The sequence below is a fragment of the Pinus tabuliformis genome, chromosome 9 (genome assembly GCF_031772625.1).
Source record: "Pinus tabuliformis cultivar Carrire ecotype Pingquan chromosome 9, CPIR1, whole genome shotgun sequence".
In the NCBI taxonomy this organism is placed as follows: domain Eukaryota; kingdom Viridiplantae; phylum Streptophyta; class Pinopsida; order Pinales; family Pinaceae; genus Pinus; species Pinus tabuliformis.
This window is the reverse complement of record NC_142307.1, coordinates 1,582,293,426-1,582,314,818: the sequence shown is the minus strand read 5'-3', so window position 1 is coordinate 1,582,314,818 and position 21,393 is coordinate 1,582,293,426. Positions and strand designations below refer to the sequence as shown.

Here is a 21,393-nt window from a genome sequence, read left to right as displayed (position 1 = left end):
TTTTCCCTAAATTCGTTCAGTCTAGCATTGCAAAATTTATCCTCTGCATAACTAGACATCCCCGGAGATCATAAATAGTTTGCTGCTGCTTGTATGTGTGATACCTGTATAAACAATCATAAATTATTTGCTGTTCTTTGTATGTGTGATCTTGTATAAACAATATTTATCCAATCGTATAACAGCCATCTAGTTATTGATATTCTCCAAGTAAATGTTCATGTCATATGAAAAGATTCAGAAAACTTCAAAAGCAATGCTAAGGCCATAAACTTAAAAGCAAATAGCACCTCCTCAACTCTACTTACTGGACACTGCAAATTTTATTTTAATGAGATTTTTAGATATTTTTCTAATGAGTGCAAATCGGGATATGACGATCAAAGTTCTCGGACCTATATAGAAAATAAAATTTGAAATAAACATCCGTGTAAGGCCGTACTGTTCTAGTGCGGACACAGTTGTTTGCAACCATTCAACACTGGTCAAAATTAATAGGCGACAATATCCCGACATCAACACTTCTCAAATCACAAAGAAAAATTCTCTCCCTGCCTTAACTCAGTATGAAGGGTTGGTACTGACCGAAAAGTCAGCCTTCTTTACCTGAGGTCGAGAAGCATCATGTATCAAATATTACGACTAAATTAAAAACAGTGGCACGATCACTCTCTGGACGGTGAAGAGATCACTACTTTGCATTAAACCCCTTTTCCTGGTGCGCTACATTACATCCTTTTAGAAATCCACATGCCACTACATTATATTAAAGAAGAATAGACACAAAAGGCTATTTGGTATGCCACGGGAATTACAAGCCCTAAAATTATAATACAGATACAGGGGCAACCAGAACAAGAGTTCTATTTCATCCAGTTCCATGGTTTTCCGAAAAGCTACCATGTGGCCTCTAATAGCTTCCTTCCTTGATTAATCAGGTGTAAATACTAAAAAGGTAGTGATCTCCACCTTCCTTGTCAAATGTTGCAGGGAAAATTCCACAAAATCGAGAGAAGCTATTTTTCTTCCTGCCTGATTTTTCTTGCTCAAAATTGCACCCATTTGTTCTTGTACAAGTAAGTTCAGCTCCTTGAATATAGCGTTCCCATAAGGCTCTTCTTTCCAACTTGACATGCTCTAACCAATAAAACAGGAAACTAAACATGATACGACTCACGCTACAACTCAGACTGCTCAAAAGGGACACGAACAAATAATTGACCATGATGAGTGACCACTGCTGATGTTTGATGTGAATCAATCCTTGATGGCAAGCTGATTACCTGGAAAAGTAATACTTCAATTCAAATGTAAATTTTTACCCTCAAGATAACAAACAGCTTCAAAACAGTAAAAAATGATTCTGCTAAAAACACTTTTCATATGTCGAGAAGTAACTGTACCTTCTTGAAAGGTGTTACTCCCCATGGATTGTCAGGTTGCTCTGGGTCACCAGAAATAACCAAGCGGCCTACTGGATCACACTGGACACGAACCTGTATACGATGTGGCAAGAATTTTGTTACTTCTTGAAACTTAATTATTGTGCAATTACTTAAAATAACAGTTCAATAATTACTACTGCACTTTGGGCTCTCGACTGCAATGTAAAGGACTCTGGTTCAGTTTTTAATTTTCTCTGGTAAAAATGAATAAATACATCTATCCTCGTTTAGTTCTGTTCTATGTAGTTCTGATAAGGTAATAAATATGATGAGTTTATTAATGTCCAACAAAGCACCACAAAAGTAGGTTAAAGCACTAAAAAGGTACATCCACCATCGGTACAAAGCGGGTGGGATAAGTCAAACCATAAGAAACATAATATTCATACACAATTACATTCAGAAAATGCTTATTCTAGTCAGGATTTGTGATGTTAGCATTTATATTAAGTTTTTTCGGTCCAGCGTTTCCAGTGAAATCAGACAACATTTAAAATCGTTTAAGACATTTCCTCTGAACAAGGTCAATGGCTTGGTTAATGCCTGATTCTAGATTTGAAGTTGTGACAAGGACGAAAAGTCTTTAGCAAACACCCACTGCCGTATTCAGACCAAAAATCAATCTAACAATATGACCATCAAATAGCAACCGCTGCCATCTGTAATATGTGATCAATAGAAATTGGTTTTCCTCCATCTGAAATGTTTAAAACTAAATATACATTTGCGATATGTTGTAAACAGACATGGATAACATAAGATTAGATCATTTTATAACTACCCAACAAATGACCACAAAAGAAGTCAATGTGATTGTCTAGTGTAAATACAAAGTAGGAGTATGAAATATCTAGCTAAGGGGGAATATAAGATGAGGTGCAACTACAAGAGAGATGCTAAAAGCTGAAAAAAATTGGCGCTGAAAAAAAAATTGTCAACGCATGCTGGATCTGGCTGCCAACACAATGAGTTGTGAAGTGAAAGACAGGCTTCCCATCAGAGTGTCTATGACTATGAAAGGTCTGATGAACTCGTAGATGATATCCTCTGGTAGTGACTGATACTGATGGGATCTAGCTGCATGATTTTGGAAACGCACATGAGTGAGGAAGGCCAGACCTCCTAGCTGTTGAACTTTGGGTTTTATCCAAGAGCATCAATTAAACAAGTCTCCAGAAATCGATAAATCACATAAACAAACATGTAATAGACCAGACCTCATGCTGTTGAAATTTGGGTCTTATCCATGATCATGAATTAATCAAGACATCAATAAATCACATAAACAACATGTAATTCATACAACGTGACGCTCCTCAATTCGTGCAAATAATCAATACATACATCCCATATTTATAGGATTTTTGGGATAGCCTTGCATCAAAAGCAGGCAGATACAAGTGAAGGTGGAGATGCCATCTAAGGTGTGTGTTTACCTCAATGCAACCAATATCAAGGCTAAATAAGACAAAATATGCAAATGATGGGTGCATGCATAATAACATGCTCCTCAATTCATTCAAATAATGAATACACACATTCCATGTTTATTAGACTTTTGGGATAGCATGCATCAAATGCAGATAGATGTTGAAAACACTAAGAGGGGGCTGAATCATTATTTCTTATCAATTAGTATATTTTTAACTTCACAGAGCATTCATACCCAACAATAAATACAATAGACAGATTTTTAGGTGGAAACCCCTTCAGGACAAAAACCACCGAACGTTTCTTAACATTTGTCATTAATAAAATGTACATCAATAGGAAGCTCCAGCTTCCATCATTTTCAGCTACAACTAAGGAAGGCTCCAACCCCTTGGTTTACAGGGTACAACCTGACGGATGCACCAACACCCTGTTTATCAGCTGCTACCAGATGGACGCTCCAACGCCCGACTTTACAGGGTTCTACAACCTACAACCTGCTGCTACTAAAAGGATGCTACAACCTACACAAGCTCCAACCTGCCCTAGCACCGCCCTTTAGTGTTCTCAGGGTCCAACCTGAAGGAGACTTCACTCTCCTGCCTTGCACCATCCTACCACCCTGATCAGTAGACAAACCACGTTTCACAATTTTCACACTGGATCCACTTGTGCTCAAAAATCAATCCAAGAAAACTACAATACAAGCCATGTCAATCAAATTTGTCTCTGCTCAATCTACACATCTCGCATGCATCAACTATCCATACATATAATGACCCTGCTCAATGTGCCACTCTCAAACCCTAGTTCTGCTCAAACATGGTAACCGATCTGATGTTGCACAACTGTCAACCTAAGTAACCAGATTCGTTATAAAGGGTCCACATGTCTGAATCCTGCGAATCGGACACGATTCGCTGGGGATTCGAATCCCAAAAGGGGACATGTCATGTCCTAATGGGATTCGTACGAATCCTGTTAGGACACAACGTGTCCCGATTCTGGGATTCGAATCCCCTAAATTGAAACCCGCACACATAAAAAAAGGCATTGTTCCTTATGTTTTTTACCATATTTCTCTTTCAGTTTTGCATACTTTGAGGCTCAGGTGACTTCATCCTCTTGTTGCGAGAGGAATTGGAGCACATATGGGAATTTGTGTATTGTGAAGAAGAGCAAGCAGTCCAGGGCAGAGACAATGGTGTATGTGCACACCAACCTTCGTCTTATTTACAGGCAGAGGGAAGAGTGGTTGAGGGGAAAGACAAAGATGTGGGATGTCTTTCCTGATGATATGGGTCTGGACAGCGGTGTTGAGTTGGCATTGGCCAACATGGATCTCAATGATCCAGTGCTAGAGCCTGTTAGATTTGATGACGGTGATATTTTAGAGGGGTCATCCTCCACACCAGCAGATGCAGAGGCCACTATGGATACAGGGGAGGAGGATGCAGAGGAGAGTAGTGGTGACCATGATGATGAGGACATTAATGCTGATTCTGATGATGACTATAAGGATTGATGACTCATGAGTCATGGGCTACCTATTGCCTTGAGGCTTCTATACCTGTAGTTGTTTTATATTTTCTATTTCTATTTGCCATTAGCATTGCACCAGCACTACCTATGTAACACATTTTGATTTGATGACTTCATGAGAAAACTACAGCTGACTTAATGAGAAAACTACAGCTGTCAGTATCTTTATCTTAGTATCTTGTAGTTGTAAGTTGTCTTTCATTTATGAATCATGATTTATGTGATCACTGACATGTATTTGAATTTTGTATGTACTATGCATGATATATATGAAGATCTATGTTTGAAATCAATGAATTTGTATCATTAATTAGAATTTGTGTAAGAAATATCTAATTTTTAATATATATATATATATATATCAAGGTTGCACGAAACGGGGAAACGGGTACGAGTTTCCGAAACGGGAAGCGATACGAAACGCGACCTCCCCAAATTTTGGAAACGGGAAACGGAGAAACGCGACCTCCCCAATTTTTGTCTCGTGGTTGATTGGGAGTCTCCTCCTACATAGTCGAATGACTTTAGTGCTCTTGATTAAATACAAGTTTCATACCCTAGTACCCTACATTCTCTTGATTATTGGGAGTCTCCCTTGCATAGAGGGCTTTGTTCTCTCGATTAAATACAAGTTCCATACCCTAGTACATGATAAAATCCAATGGAAACATTGAAATTCCCCCAATCCTGAAATCCTGAAAAACAGATAAGTCTGTTGGATTTTGAATAAGATCTAAAATTCTACTTTCTCCATATGAAATCCAATGACGGCGAAACCACTCTCAAACATCCTGAGTCATCTCATGGTAATGTTAAAAATTTAAGTAAAATGATGAAAATGAAAAATAGAGAATATCACTTTTACTTTAAGAATTTAACATTACCATGAACTGCATATCAACACTAGGGCAAACAAATGTAAGAGATCTACATTAGAAAAAAAAAAAAAAACAAATGTTTTTTTGGGGGAAACGTGGCCCGTACCGCCTGGAAACGCGTTTCCAGGCCGTACGGTACGGGGAAACGTGTTTCGTTTCGTTTCCCCTGGCGAAATGCCCCCTAGGGCCACGTTTCCTGCAACTTATATATATATATATATATATATATATATATATATTAATAAAATAATATATAATGAATCCTACGTGTCCTGTTCCGGGGGGTCAACGTGTCCAAATCCGAATCCGACACTCAAATCCCTGTATCCTACGAATCCTGAATCCCCGTGTCAGGTGACTTAGCTGTCAACAAATAAGTTAAAAACACATCTTCTGCTCAATCTGTACTGGAAAACTCTAGCTGTCATAAGGGCAGGTCATACAATGCTGTCATATCAAAGACACTGTCAAAACATCATATCAAAGACACTGTCAAAACATCACTGTCATCATAGCTGTCAAATCACAATCATCACTATCAAGTCACAACATCATCAAGAATACTGTTATAGTCAAAGTCACAGTTTCCATAATGCAAGATTATGGTTACATTACTGTTGTATCAATCGAGACCTCTTTGACAATTACTTTCAGTCATATATCATTTACTGCAATAAACACAACTTGCTAGCATATACGGTCACATATCAAGTACGATGTCACTGTCATATATCAAGAACAGTGTCATTGTCATACATCAAGAGAATTATCACTTGTCACAATATCATTTTATTTTTTTACTGTCTTTCTGCCAAAGTCACCGTCACATCAACTTCACTGTCATATAGGTATGTTGCCATTAGGGCCACTGTTGTATTCTTATTCCTTCAAGTCAGGCTTATATAGGCTTATATAGACTCCACTCTCACTTCCACTGTTTCACATCAAAGATTACCTTAGGTCACTGTCAAAACTTAGATGCCTTATCACAAAAACTTCCTTCAGATGCACAGTAAGCTGCAGGATGACAAAACTGTTGCAATATGTGACTGAGGCACGACTTGACAAAAGCTGCTATTCCTACACTCATGAGTCATGACTCTGTATGATTCATCAATAAGATCTTGCCAAGCCTAGACTCCTTTAATGATGACACAGCAACCTTTTTGTTTCAAACTTCTCAAGTTCCACTGTCATATAGCAACGTCAACTGAACCATAGGTGTCACAGCCCTGTATACATGAGGCTTCTCATCCGAGGATATATGTCATTAGATTATACATCACTTTCACCATAGGCAAGACACAAGTATCATAGTATAAGTGGTATTGTCAGACTTTCAAGTACTGTGTTGACTCTTCTTTTAGGACTGCAATCTTTATCTCTTCAATAGCACATAAATGTAGCTTGAGTCTGCTTGAGGAGTGATGCAAATTGTGAGTCTTTTTACAGTTGGAATACTCAACTTCAACAACAGATTCCTTGAAGAATCTCCCTTGATACAGAGAATGCTAGAAGGAAAGCTGTTGTAGATAACACTGCTTCTTGCTTCTTGCTGTTTGATAATGAACCCTTCAAATGATGAAACCCTTCTGCACTTTCTTAGCAAGACAACTGAATCTCTTAAGGTCTGCTGCTGCAAAAAGAAAAATCCCTATTCCTGCTGCAAAATATGTTGATGCTTCTGCCTTGATCTTCAATTTTTGAAAGAGGGTGCGTGGGTTCATTGGGGGTGTGTGTGTATATATATATATGAATTTGTATATTTTCGAACTTTAAACAAGAAAAATAAACTATTTATGATTTAAACTTTAACGATTTAATCATGCACATCATTCAGCATTCAACATTCACATTGAAATTTCAAAATTTGTAGTTTGATATCAAGTGCAAATTGGAGTGTTTACATATTAATAAGAATCATGATATATGTCCATTGTCATACTACATTTAAAATTTGCCTTGAGGCATCTCCAAAGATGAACTAGTAAATTTCAAAATAGTGAACAATGGCTTCCTCAAGCCATGTCATTAACATCACTTAGATCTTCAGTCAACATGCTCTCCAGCTACATAGCTACAGTAGTAATGACATTCGGCCTACACAATGAATCTACAGTGGCCATCTCTAGGTCGAAACTGCAGAAAGAGAAGTAAAATGGCCGAGCTTGAAAAGAATTACAACAAAATCATGATATATATTATTTTATAAATTATAATATATATGAATTTGTATATTTTCGAACTTTAAACAAGAAAAATAAAATATTCATGATTTAAACTTTAACGATTTAATCATGCAGACCATTGAACATTCAACATTCACATTGAAATTTCAAAATCTGTAGTTTGATATCAAGTGCAAATTGGAGTTTACATATTAATAAGAATCATGATATATGTACATATACTACATTTAAAATTTTCCTTAAGGCATCTCCAAACATGAACTAGTAAATTTCAAAATAGTGAACAATGGCTTCCTCAAGCCATGTCATCATCATCCAAGTCATCAACATCACTTAGATCTCCAATCAACATGCTCTCCAGCTACATAGCTACAATAGTAATGGCATTCGGCCTACACAATGAATCTACAGTGGTCATCTCTAGGTCGAAACTGCAGAAAGAGAAGTAAAAAGGCCGAGCTTGAAAAGAATTACAACAAAATCAGTAAAAAAAAATTGACTCTAACATTCCCGATTTTGGGGTTCCACGTGCCCGTTGTCAGGGTTCGGCGCACCCAATTAGACAAAAGAACCCAAATTTTGGTTGCGAAGAACCCAGTCCTTTTGGGTGCCTTTTAAAAGAACCCGTACCCGAACCCGGTACTTGGGGACGAGAACCCGAGATGGGTTCGAAAACCCCACCCCCAGGTTCGCGAACCAGTGCAACGTAGGTATATTCGAGATTTGATGACTTAACATATATATTCTTGCTGGAGAGGGTGTTATGCCATTGTATTTGGTTACTCCTCTAAATCGAATACAACCTTAGGTTTGCAACATCCCAAAAGTCAGCATACAGAAGTATAAAATTGTACATGTCCAGAGACTGTCACGAACGCTAAGGTAATTAGGTCATTTCATTAGATCATACTTCAGAATTGTTGATTACCATGACATGACCGTAAAAGACTACTTTGCAACCTTCATGTCTCAAGACTTCAGTTCAGTGCTCAGGGCCGAACTAAATATCTAAGCAGAATTTTTGTGAAGTTACTTCACCCCGCGTTATGAAACTTGCTTCGTACAAAACTCGGCTTTCAGAGAAGCAAGTTAAATGTGTGTATAATAATATATACATATATGTGGCAAACCGTCCCTATTGGTGCTTGTCACAAGTCTACCACAGAAGAGTGGATGATTAGACTGCAGCTTAGGCTATAGGTCTTTGTACGTCAAACTTCAAAGCATGCTCAGAAATGTTTTCATGTCCTTGACTTAAGTCTGTCACAGATGATTACTTAGGCTTCGAACTTGTTACAATGCTCCTAGATCTGCTTTAACAGAAGACCGAATGGCTTGAAAAATATGTCTTCCCCAGATTAACTGTGATAGCCAGCGAATTCAAGATTTAGATCTTCTATAATTCGAAAATTCAGAGCTCAGATCATCGCATAAACAACTCATAATGTATGCCAAGAGACAACGAAATAAGACCGCGGTGCTTGAGGATTTAAGCTTCAGATCCTGGCTTCTTCACTGGGGTAGTGTAATATTCCCAAATTTTGTGAGTGCAAAATCCACTTAAGAGTTTTGCCAATTTTTGGTGATATTAAATCAGTGTTCCACGGGGACTCGCCCCCCCCCCTAGGGGTCTAGTTTCCTCGCTCCCTCGCGCTCTGGGGACTTGGGGACGAGTAGGGGACGTTTCCCCACGCTCCCAAAATGGAGGAAACTCGGGGGGACGTGCCAGGGAAATGTTTCCCTTCCCTGAGGGGACGTTTCCCCATGCTCCCAAAAAAATGGCCTTGCTTATAGTTTATGATTTAATAGACCTAAAGTGGTACGAAGCTACTCATGTTCTGTATGGGGATAACGTCTTGTGCTGTCTTTTGGTTTTAACAAGCGTTATTTTAGAGGGTCAGTATCATGGAAATTTGCTGGACCATATAGCACGTACATGAATTTTCCCTTTTAAAACTTCTCCTTTTTTCTCAAGTGATGGTTGGATTACAGTGGGGAGATAACAGGAGTGACAGGCAAAGAATATGAGACATTCAGTTTGTGTTTTTAATTTGCATGACATTTGACATACAAACTATGGAAGCAGCACCTATGTCATGTGGAAAATAATTGGGTGGACTATAGACTAACATGCGTTTACTGCAAGCATGACAAAATACTATGGGCAACAAGAAATCTCAGGAACTGTCGTTATATATGAATTTATACAGTTACAAAATTTACACAGAGCACAGTGGCTCAGCTTGAATTCTCAGGTCTGAAAATTATTTTCACCCCTGAAATACACTGCTAGTTTGAAGTTTGAACTGCATGGCATTGCTCTAATAAGGTAGACAAATTATCCATGCCATCGTTGGTCACCCAAGTTGGTTCGCAGATGGTCATCCTGCAGTCAATGTCATTTGATAGTAAACTGTCAGAAACTCTTTCATGTGATCTTCTCATCTCTCCTGGAACTAAAACTCTTCTTTTAGCATATGGTGTACTGTCTATATTATATATAATATAACAAACTTTCTAGCTGTTGGATCCAATACAGCTGGACAACCCATTGTAGTTGCCCCTTCTGTTGCCAATGCAATGTTCCTGATCTGTTCATTTACCATTTCACAAAATTCAGTGGCTACCTTATCAAGCTGAAGCTCTCCCTCTGTCTGACCAAAATATAAATTAGAATTTGACCAAGCTGAATTAGAATTTTAAATTTATTATTTTATATGATATTATAAATTTGGATAATGTCAAATGATATTGATATCAATGATCATGCTTTGCAGCTTTTCAATTCAAACCAAATTGTCATAGTGGACTCAATTAATAAATTATATTTTATATTTATAAATTTTTAAGACCCTGACGCTCCCCCACGTTTCCTAAAAAATGGTAGGGAGCTTTTGCATAGGCCGCCCCCTCGCTCCCTCGCCCCGGAACCTTGGTGGAACATTGTATTAAATTAAAAGGGTAGAAAATATTATTTTGTGGAGAAATACGGAAATTATTATCTTAATGGAGAATGGCGGCAAATAATATTTTATTGAAGGGAGGAAAAATATTATTTTATGGGGAAATGGCGGCAAATTAATATTTTATTGAGAAAGGAGGTAAATTATTATTTTATTCAAAATGGTGGCAAAAGTCTTCTAGTGGAAATTGGGCCCTGCCAATGAAATAAGAGGGAAAATGAGGATCTAGAAGCTAGAGGGAGGCTCCATGTAGAATTATAAAAGGAGGAACTCAATGGCAAGGCTATGCTATCTATCTCATTGACAAATTGAAAGGATCTCAAGCGAGTTCAAGAGTTTCAAGCGAAACTCAAGCTGATTTCGGTGGACTTCGAGTGCCACCCTAGTTAGCTTACAGGGAAGATTATTTCAGATCTTCCATTGGTGCTCAATTGGTTTGGTTGTTTGATGCAATATTGAAGATCTAATCACAAGTTGTTTGTTATATAAAAAATTAGTTAGTTTATAAGTTATTAGGCAAAGGGCATGATCAAAGATCATGCGCATTCACCAAGAGGCACCCAAGGCAGTATATAGCTAGGGCCTCCCACAAAATGTAATCATCATTTATTCATGTATTAATAAAATATATATCATGGTTGTCAATTGCTAAATTTGTGTGTTCCACCCAATAGTAACATCTATTCATCCTCAACGTTGCATATAAATAGAAGGTGACTTAGCCTCATTTGGACACACTCATCTTCACACTTCTCTCTCTCTCCTCATTGATTGGGTACGGATTTATGGGCCTCTCTCTCTCCACATGTCCGAAATTTTAGGAGAGTGAAATTTCAAGAGGCCGAAATTTCAAGAGATCAAAATTTCAGGAGGCCAAAATTTCAAGAGAGCGAAATTTCTGGAGGCTGAAATTTCAAGAGATCGAAATTTCAGGAGGCCGAAATTTCAGGAGACCGAATTTCTGGACAATTTGACCAAGTGTTGACCAACGTTGACTGCAACTAGCGCTGACCACTAGTGGGTTGTTTGACCAAACTTTGACTGGGCTGAATTTAACTGTTTTGAGGGTTGTTTTATCTTGTTGTTTGGATGTTGAAGTTGACCGATTTGTTGAGGATCAAATCTACCCTGTTGACCAGCGTTGACTTTTCTGGTTAGGGCTCTTTTGCTGCTGTTATAAATTATTAGATTTGTAAATTGTATTATCTCTCTCTGCTAAACTATTGAAGACTAAAAGAAGATTTGATCAAGGGTTTCCCCAAATTGGGGTTTGTCCCTGGCTGGTGCCACATCTTGTGTCCTCTTGTCTTGGCTTGTCTTCCACTGTTTATGTTTATGTTCTATTTGCATTTTACTATCATGTTGATGTGATTCCTAATCTGAATATTGATACTGGGCTGGTAAAGAAATTGAAGTAAAATTTCTTTACTTCAACATGGTATCTGAGCTGACATGAAGACAAAGCTCAAGCAAGAGTGAAAGAGCAATCACCAAAGACAGTTGGACAAGGACAGAAGGTTCAATGGGTTCCTCATCCTACTTCCCAACTGAAGACAAGCTCCATAACAAATCTGACTATCATGGATAGAAGATGTCTCTTGATTTGACCTTGGAAGAAAAAGAAGTGATGGACTATGTGTAGGGTAAAATCCCTAAACCTCCTTCAAATGCACCGACTGCTACAAAGACCAAGTACAATAGGGTTAAAGTCAAAGCAAGGAATATTATCAGGGATTCCATTGACAAGCATCTGGTGGCCTACATCTCCGAATTGAAGACCTCCAAAGAGATCTATGACAAGTTGGTCGGCATGTTCAAGGTTAGTAATGCTAATCAAATTCTATTTCTAAAGAATAAGTTGAATGATATTAAGAAGGGCAAGGACAAGGACATTCAATCCTATTTCTTAAGGATTACTAAGATCAAGAATGATCTACTCTCAATTGGAGAAGCAATTCCTGACATGGAACTTACTCTCACCACCCTTGGAGGACTCCCACCTGAGTGGTATGTATTTAGAACCACCGTCCTCAACAATGATTGAATTCCATGGTTTGAAGAATTGATGTCGAGATGCATTCAAGAAGAAACAAGAATGATGGAGCAAGAAATGCCTTCTAATAGAAGCAACCCTACTGCATTCTCTGCTCATGCCAAAAGGAGAAATAACGCAGGGTCTAAAGGTCATTTCCATGGAAAGCCTAGATCTAAGGGAGGAAGGAAGGGCAGATGCTTTGTCTGCAATAAGTTTGGCCACTAGGCAAGGGAGTGTCCAAATAGAAGGGACACATCGCATGATGATGATCACAATCATTCCAAGGTCAACTTCAACAACAACGATCAAAGGAATGGCAAGTCCAATGGCAAAGGAAAAAGGAATGTGGGACATCAAAGAAATGGTCGACCCTCCAAGAAATCAAGGAACTCCAGGTATGAAGAATCAAATGTTGTTAACAATAAGCAAAAAGAGTACTATCTTATATCGGCCCTCTCCATTGCCTCTCCTCCATACACTTTGGGAAATTGGCTTATTGATATTGGTGCCTCAAGGCACTTCACCAGATACAAGGAAGCCCTCTCTAATCTGATAGGAAAGGAAACAAACTTGGAGATCATCCTTTGAGACGATGCCACCTATCCCATGCAGGGAGTAGGGAATGTTACCCTTGAATCAAGGTAACACTATTCATTTGCAAGAAGTACTATATGTATCTGATCTCAAGAAGAACCTGGTGTCCATTTCAGCGATGGAGGACAAAGGATTCAAGGTGGCATTCATCAATGGAAAGGTATGTGTTTGGAAAATATTTTAAAGATAATTTAACTCTTGGGTTCAGGGTTGACACTTTGTATCAAGTTGGAGGAAGTCCACTGGGAGCCATGTCTTGTGACACATCTCTACAATCTGAACTATGGCACTGGAGGTTTGCCCATGTTCATTATAAGGCCCTACTCAATGTTAGACAGATGGTGACAAGTATGCCGAGTTCAAAGTAGAGCATGAAGGTGCATGTTCGGGATGTGCCGAAGGAAAACTTACAAGGGGACCATTCCCCTCAAGTAATAGCAAGACCATAGATATATTGCAATTGATCCACTTCGACATATCTGGTATGATGCCCGTAAACTTTTTGGGAGGATACTTATATTATCTCACCTATACGAATGATTATTCTCGCAAAGACCTGGATCTACTTCTTGAAGAAGAAGGATGAAGTGTTCACCTAGTTCTGACACTTCAAAGCCTAGATCGAAAACCAATCCGAGAAGAAAATCAAGATATTGGGGACTAATAATGGGACCGAGTATGAATCCAATGAATTCCAAGATTATTGCAGAAAAGTTGGCATTAAGAGGGAGACTACAACGCCATACACTCATGAGCATAATGGTGTGGCTGAAAGGAAGAATCGCTCTATTGCAGTGTTGCACTAATCGCCAAAAAATCGCGATAAAAATGAATTTATCGCGATTTTTTCAAAAAAAAAAGATAAAATCAAGTTTTTTATAGCCGATTTTTCCATAAAAATCGGGAAAAAAAATAGCCAAAAAAAAATTATGAGGAGGTGACCCAAGCTACCCCTGTCACCAGTAGAGGATGTGGTCTACCTCTTGTAGCTTCTAGAGCACAGCAGAGTCCACTGCCAACTCCAACGACATCTACATCTAGAGGGGCAAAGGAAATCAGTAGTATTAGACTATAGTTATTTGGTTCATTTCATTGTATATGACATTATGACTCATGATATGAGATACATTACTATATTTTTTGTTGATATTTTGAGGCTGAGTTGGGACTCAAGAGTCAGGACTTACTATTCAGGACATGATTCACTGTAATGTGTGATGTAGCATTAGAAATGATATTAAACATCTTATATATTAGTTCTTTTATCATATTTATGTGTCAATGTATTTATTTTAAGTTGTAGATGGTTTAGATATTAAAAAAAATTGAAAAAAAATGAATATTTTTGTATGTTACGATTTTTTCCTGATTATTATCGACTTTTTCCCGATTTTTACGATTTTTTCTGATTTTTTCCACGCGCTAAAATTATCCCGATAACGATTAGCACAACATTGCTCTATTGTATAAGCAATTTGTACCATGCTTCATGATCAAGGCCTTCCAAAGTTCATATGGGTTGAAGCTGCAAACACTGTTGTGTATGTTCAAAACCGATGCCCTCATCAAGCATTGGACTCCAAGACTCCCGAAGAAATGTTCACTGGTAAGAAACCCGATGTCTCTCATTTTAGAATTTTTGGAAGTCCCGTATATTTTCATGTGTTGAAAGAGAAAAGAAGCAAATTGGGTGCATCTGGGAAGAAAGGAATCTTTGTGGGCTATAGTGAAAATTCTAAGGGATATAGAATTTATGTGGCTGGTCAAAAGGAAGTTGAGATAAGTCATGATGTCACCTTCGATGAAGATATGGCCCTCAGGAAGATCAACAACCTTCCTATCCTAAGGAAGGACAAAGAAGCTGACACCGGAAATCAGGGTGCAAAAGAAGACGAAACGATGCCTGATGTTGATGAACCTATGGATCCTATTGATCCTCCTCCTCATGAGCCCTCCTCCTCCAAAAGGAGACCCTCATGGCTTAGGGAGACTCTCGAAGATGCCAAGAGACACATTGCACCAAGGGGGACTTTCCGTGAAAGCAAGAAGTCGAACAGGTATCAAGGATATTTGACTGCCATGAGCACTATCATTCAAAATGAGCCTTCATCATTCGAAGAAGCCGTGAAGCATCAAGTATGGAAGGATGCTATGAATGAAGAATACGAGTCAATTATGAAGAATGATGTCTGGGATGTGGTCCCTAGACCCCAGGACAAATCAGTTGTCACCTCTAAGTGGCTCTACAAAATCAAGCATGGAGTTGATGGAAGTGCAGACCCTCTCATTCACAAATGTAAGAGGGAGTTGGCTTCTGAATTTGAGAAGGACCTAGGACCAATGCACTATTTCCTAGGGTTGGAGGTCTGGCAAAAGCCAAGTGAAATTTTCCTCTCTCAAGGAAAATATGTTGTGAAGATATTGGAAAGATCTGCGATGGTAGACTGCAAGCCTGTGACTACTTAAATGGAACTTAACTTTAAGGAGTTATGTGGTTGTGCTGCTGGACTTGAATTGGGAATGCTTCTGAGTATCGTCAACTCATAGGAGCACTGATGTTCTTGGTGAACTCTCGTCCGGACTTATGTTTTGCAGTTAACACATTGAACCAATATATGGTTGAGCCTCATCATATACATTAGATTGGTGCTAAGAATCTTCTGAGATATCTTCAGGGCACAATCACTCATGGACTGAGATACACTGTCAAAGATGTGACAATGCATGGTTATTCTGACGCTGATTGGGTTGGTAGTGTGGTGGATCGCAAGAGCACTTCTGGATGTTTTTCTTTGGGTTTTGCTTCGATATCCTGTATGGGCAAGAAGCAGAAATCGGTTGCCTTGAGCACCGACGAGGCTGAATTCATCGCTGCTAGTATGGCCTCTTGTGCAGTTGTCTGGTTGAGGAAGCTCTTCAGTGAGCTGTTTGGACGTGTGTTGGATACCACCGTGATCCTCTGTGATAACCAGAGTGGGATCCGATTATCAGAGAAACTTGTGTTTCATGATCGCTCCAAGCATATAGATATCGAGTACCACTTTATCCAGGATATGGTAAAACGAAGAGCAATAAGGCTCCATCACATTGGGACTGATGAGCAGGTCATCGATATTCTAACAAAGCCCCTAGGGAAGGTTGAGTTCTTCGCCCTCCGAGAACGACTTGGAGTCATAAAAAGAACCTCTTATGAGGGTCCTGTATGAGATGGACATTAAGCTCTGGGAGCTCCGGGGAGCTTAGGGTACTTCTTGGAGCGATGAGCAACCATAGGGTGAGTGGTTCAACCTCCCTAGCGGTTTGTTGTGTACAAGGTGAGTGGTTTAGCCTTCCCCTGCGATACCCCTTCGCGACATGTAGGCAGGATGAGTGGTTCATCCTTCTCCTATTGGGACATCCTACCCATGCAATCTGGGACTCATGGGAAGTACCTCTCATCTGGCCAATGAGTAGGGAAATGAGGATAGGGACCATAGTACTACCGATGGACGCATCGTGTACTATCGTACTCCCTATGCTAGGATGACCGATATTGATCTGGGATCAATTGGAACTGACTTTGGGTCAGTAAGAGTGGTATGAGACACTCTCTTTTGATTGGAACTGACTTTGGGTTAGTAAGAGTGGTATGACACACTCTCCTTTGATTGGGACTGACTTCAAGTCAGTAGAGAATGGTATGATACATTCTCGATCACTTTTTCTTCTTCTTCATAGTTCAGCAGAGCAGAGCAATGCATTGATGGCAGAGATAGTACAGATTGGGAGATGGATTGGCAGATGGAGTTCTTCGTAGTTGAGAGGGAGTGTTAAAATTGGCAACTAGGCCCAAACTCCACATAGGTCATCTTATTTATGACGGCTGATATTTTTCTTGGATTCCTCTCTTTGAGAGGTATAGGATTGATCTAAAGATCATCTGATTCTGACATGTACAAATGAAGTTATGAATTTATTTTGATTATGGTCAAATTGTCAAGGTCAGATAGCAAACTTATGTAGGCTCAGAAGCCCATCAGTCACGTCTATTCATCCTCAACGTTGCATATAAATAGAAGGTGACTTAGCTTCATTTGGACACACTCATCTTCACACTTCTCTCTCTCTCTCCCCTCATTGATTGGGTACAGATTTCTGGGCCTCTCTTTCTCCACATGTCCAAATTTTCAAGAGGCTGAAATTTCAAGAGACCGAATTTATGGACAATTTGACCAAGTGTTGACCAGCGTTGACTGCAGCTAAGGTTGACCGCAAGTGGGTTGTTTGACCAGACTTTGACTAGGCTGAATTTGACTGTTTTGAGGGTCGTTTTATCTTGTTGTTTGGAGGCTGAAGTTGACTGATTTGCTGAGGGTCAAATTTTCCATGTTGACCAACGTTGACTTTTCTGGTTATGGCTCTTTTGTTGTTGTTATAAATTATTAGATTTGTAAATTGTATTATCTCTCTCTACAAAACTATTGAAGACTAAAAGAAGATTTGATCAAGGGTTTCCCCACATTGGGGTTTGTCCCTGGCTAGTTCCACATCTTGTGTTCCTTGTCTTGGCTTGTCTTCTACTGTTTATGTTTATGTTTATCTGCATTTTACTATCATGTTGATGTGATTGCTAATCTGAATATTGATACTGGGCTAATAAAGAAATTGAAGTAATATTTATTTAAAGCATAGAGCATACTGTTGTTGCCTAAAATTAACATATTCACATCACATTCTCTGCAACAACGTTGAAACAAGAAAGAAAACATACAGGTAGTATGATTTGGTAGGCCAAAGAATAACTTACTATTGAATGTGCACAACATTACTCATGTGGCCTCCAAAAGCACATTGTGTGTGTAATCTAATCATCGATGCGCTTGTATATTCATTTGGTTTTGATTGCTTACCATCTAACTTAAGATCAATACATGTCATAGCACTTTAACAATTAATATTGTCAGCGATCAATCAAACCCCATGCTCTGCCACAAATACAGCCAATCCATTGTTTTTCTCCAAATGTTGGCAGCCACACGAACATGTAAACGATTTTTATTAAGCTATAGGAGATACATTCAGCCTTCAAAAATGCACAGCATCAGATCTCAGTCCAAATCGCACTTCCTACAAGGCATTGATCACGCATACAACAGCGAAATTGCATTTTCTGTGAAGCAGAAATCACATGTTGGCATAGATCATTCCAATCACACCTCCTTCTCCAACAACAATCTTACATGTGCAAGCTACTATTTGACTTCACGCCATACGCAGAACTACGACCCCAACCACACAATATATTGATCCATTATTACACAACAGTTGAAACCACAAATGTTTCATCAACACCCTTAATCGCTCAGAATCCAAACTTATCATATGCTAGCAGATTGCAAAAAACAAATGGTGAATCAGCAACAGAAATAAACAAAATTGAACCCCATAACAGTAATTTTGGCCTTTGTACATGATCTTCGTATGATTGTTCACAACCTCAGAATTTCAGAATCAAATGTGTGATCAATTGATGATTATATTGCTTGGATGGGACCTCTTTTTATAGATAACAAGGGAGATGGAGGCACTGACCTATCCCAACAATAACATTGGAACCCATTTTTTGTGGAGCCAACAAGATCAAAAACTCAAATTCAAATATCTTATGGAGCCGCCCAAAACTATGCCATCATAAAGTGATTTTAAATTTGAATAAAATAAACCATATGATGGGGTTGACCAATACATCATAAAGAAATTCCCCTTTTTGACGACCAATTTGGTCAACAAATTGAAACTGCCATTTAATTTTAAGACAGAGTTAGACCAAAAGCATCATTCAAATTTGGGTACCATGAACTCACATTCGGGGCATCATCTTTGAAGGAGCATATCTCCATAGGAATCTGCACTGCAAGGACAATCAAATGCTAAAGGTCTTGTGTGCAAAAACATTCATCTTCCTTGTGTTATTCTTCATGAAATGCAGGGCATCATGACCACAACGCAAAAACTAGGGCTTCTTATCCAATGGAGCTTCCAAACAATGCAATCCATAGAAGAATATTAAGAGCGTTCAAAGACCGACATTAGCATCAATGACAACACCATTCAACAATCTCCCACTTTGTCACTATTGGCAACACATAGTCCCCCTACGATTACTAATCCCACTGTCTCCATGCCATTGAACTTCCTTTCCTGATTTCTTTCTCACTTTGACATCAATGGCAAAGGGTTAGTCCCTCTAACGAAATATCATCCTTTGTCTTCCTGCAATATGTCCTTTTTTCTTTGACTGCTTCTCTCCCCTTGACTTGTTATGCCTCTTATGGCTTGCCATAGTTTATTGCGCCCATTAATGAAAAGATTTACCTCTATGACAAGCCCTCCTGCGATTCTTCAATCTTGAAAACTACCCTTTGCTTCCTTTCAAATCTGCTAAACATAAAGCTAACTAATCTGCTCACAATGTTGATTATTGCTCTAATGACTTCTTCACATTCGCCATCTTACATTCCAAATCAAACTGATGAAGGACAGATTTTCAAATTTGCAACCACTGCTACTTAGACTCCCCCTATACAACATTCACACGACAAGGAATCTTCAAGCTAGATTACTCAGAATAATGTATGAACGAGCTCTACAACCAAAACATCTTGAACCTTGACATCTTCCATTGTAGATTCATCGTGATCTTTCGACTTTACAAAACCTAAGAGCATAACCACTAGGAATTCTTCATTCACCTGATCCTATTGATTTTTCTTTCTTCTCCAAATCTTCTTGTCCCCAATATTAGAGTTCCCCGTCATGGAAGATTCCAACATGTATCAGCAATCACGAGCTATATGTCCATAGATATGACATTTGAAGCATTATATATGGTACCTGAATGATGGAGGAACTGACATATACTTTCTAATGATGAAGCCATTTGAATATCTATCTTGCATTTATGCAACCTTACTTCTAGGGTTTTGATGATATCTTATATGATCATCCCTGTCATAAGCTTTGCAATCCCTAGCCTTATGCCCAAAGATAGTACATGAAAAGCAATAACCATTAAACATGCTAGTCTACATGGATAAGTTGTCTTGTCTTGAAGATCTTCTAAAGACATTCTTTCTTGGAGGAGGTACAATCGTTTGTTGAGCATTACTTCTTAGAGCGGCAACATTTTCAACCTTATTTTGTGCTTCACTTTGATTTGCCCTTTGAAAGATTTTTCCATTACGGTTCTCTTCAACCTTGCTTTGTTAGGGCTTGGAGCTTGTGTCTTCATTGAATGTAGCTTCACCTGCTTCTTTTGCCTTCATCTTCAAGCAAGCAATTTCTTGATCCTTCTCAGTACTGACGTGATTTTTCTTTCGACATCTTGCAAATTGCTCCTTCCGCCATTTTTGAACCTGTTTATTTCATCTAGAGCTGCATCAAGTTCCTTTTGCTTTTGACTAACTTTTGCCTCGTACTTCTGAACAGATTCTTCTAATTGACTTGTCAAGTTTTTCTCTTTCTTTTTTGCTTCCTACATTGAAGTCTTAAGACAGCAACTTCTTCGAGTATGCGATTTTCCTTCTTTGTTTTTCTAAGATCACTTAAGGCACTGATCAATTCTCTTTCCATGTCGATTATTGTTTCTTCTTCATCTACTTCATCTGAATCACAATCATCATCATCATCTTCATCTTGACCTGCATGCTCCTTTGAGTAGAGATTGTTAAGCTTCTTCCAAAGCCTTTTGGCTAATGAGCAATCATGCAATTTGAATTTCATAGAATCTGGCAAAAGCACTAAGAATGGCATTCATTGTTTTTGCATTATACCTTCTAGATTTGTATGTGGATGTGTTTCCAGAAACAATAGTGTCATACATAATATCCATGAGCTTTCAAATATCCTTTCGTTCTGGATTACAATATTTCATATTTGATTTCATCGAACTCAGGAGTTGGACCAACTTCATTCTCTTCATTAGTTGTAACGGATTTTGGGACAACTGCAATACCAGAGACTTCCTTTGATCGTTTGGATGTGTGCATCCTTGACTTTCCCATCTCTGTTGTTTTGAGATCTGCCTTCTAGTTGTTAGGGTGCAAATGAAGGAAGCCGCTCTAATACCAAGTGTTGGAAATACTAGGAGGGGGGTGAATCAGTATTTCACTTAATTTAGTTAACTTTAATCTTCCGAGCATTAATTATCATTAGCATTATATCAAAACATAAATCAGCTACACCATTCAACAATGCACAACATTAAAGACAGTACACGAGATTTTTTGGTGGAAACCTTCTAGGAGAAAAACCACAGAACACTTTTATTATAGGTCT

General features: G+C 38.6%; 1 protein-coding gene across 2 annotated transcripts in view; it reads right to left on the bottom strand.

Annotated features, from left to right (window-relative positions):
• Positions 1-598: 598 nt before the first annotated feature.
• LOC149154744 (AT-rich interactive domain-containing protein 6-like) overlaps positions 599-21,393 on the bottom strand; it is a 116,228-nt gene continuing 95,433 nt past the window's right edge. For both annotated transcript variants that reach the window (XM_089440844.1, XM_089440845.1), the window contains exons 13-14: positions 1,404-1,496; positions 599-1,283 (exon numbers count right to left, since the gene is read on the bottom strand). In XM_089440844.1, the coding sequence (XP_089296970.1) occupies positions 1,179-1,283; positions 1,404-1,496 (198 nt within the window). In that variant the 3' untranslated portion in view covers positions 599-1,178. The remainder of the gene's footprint in view (positions 1,284-1,403; positions 1,497-21,393) is intronic.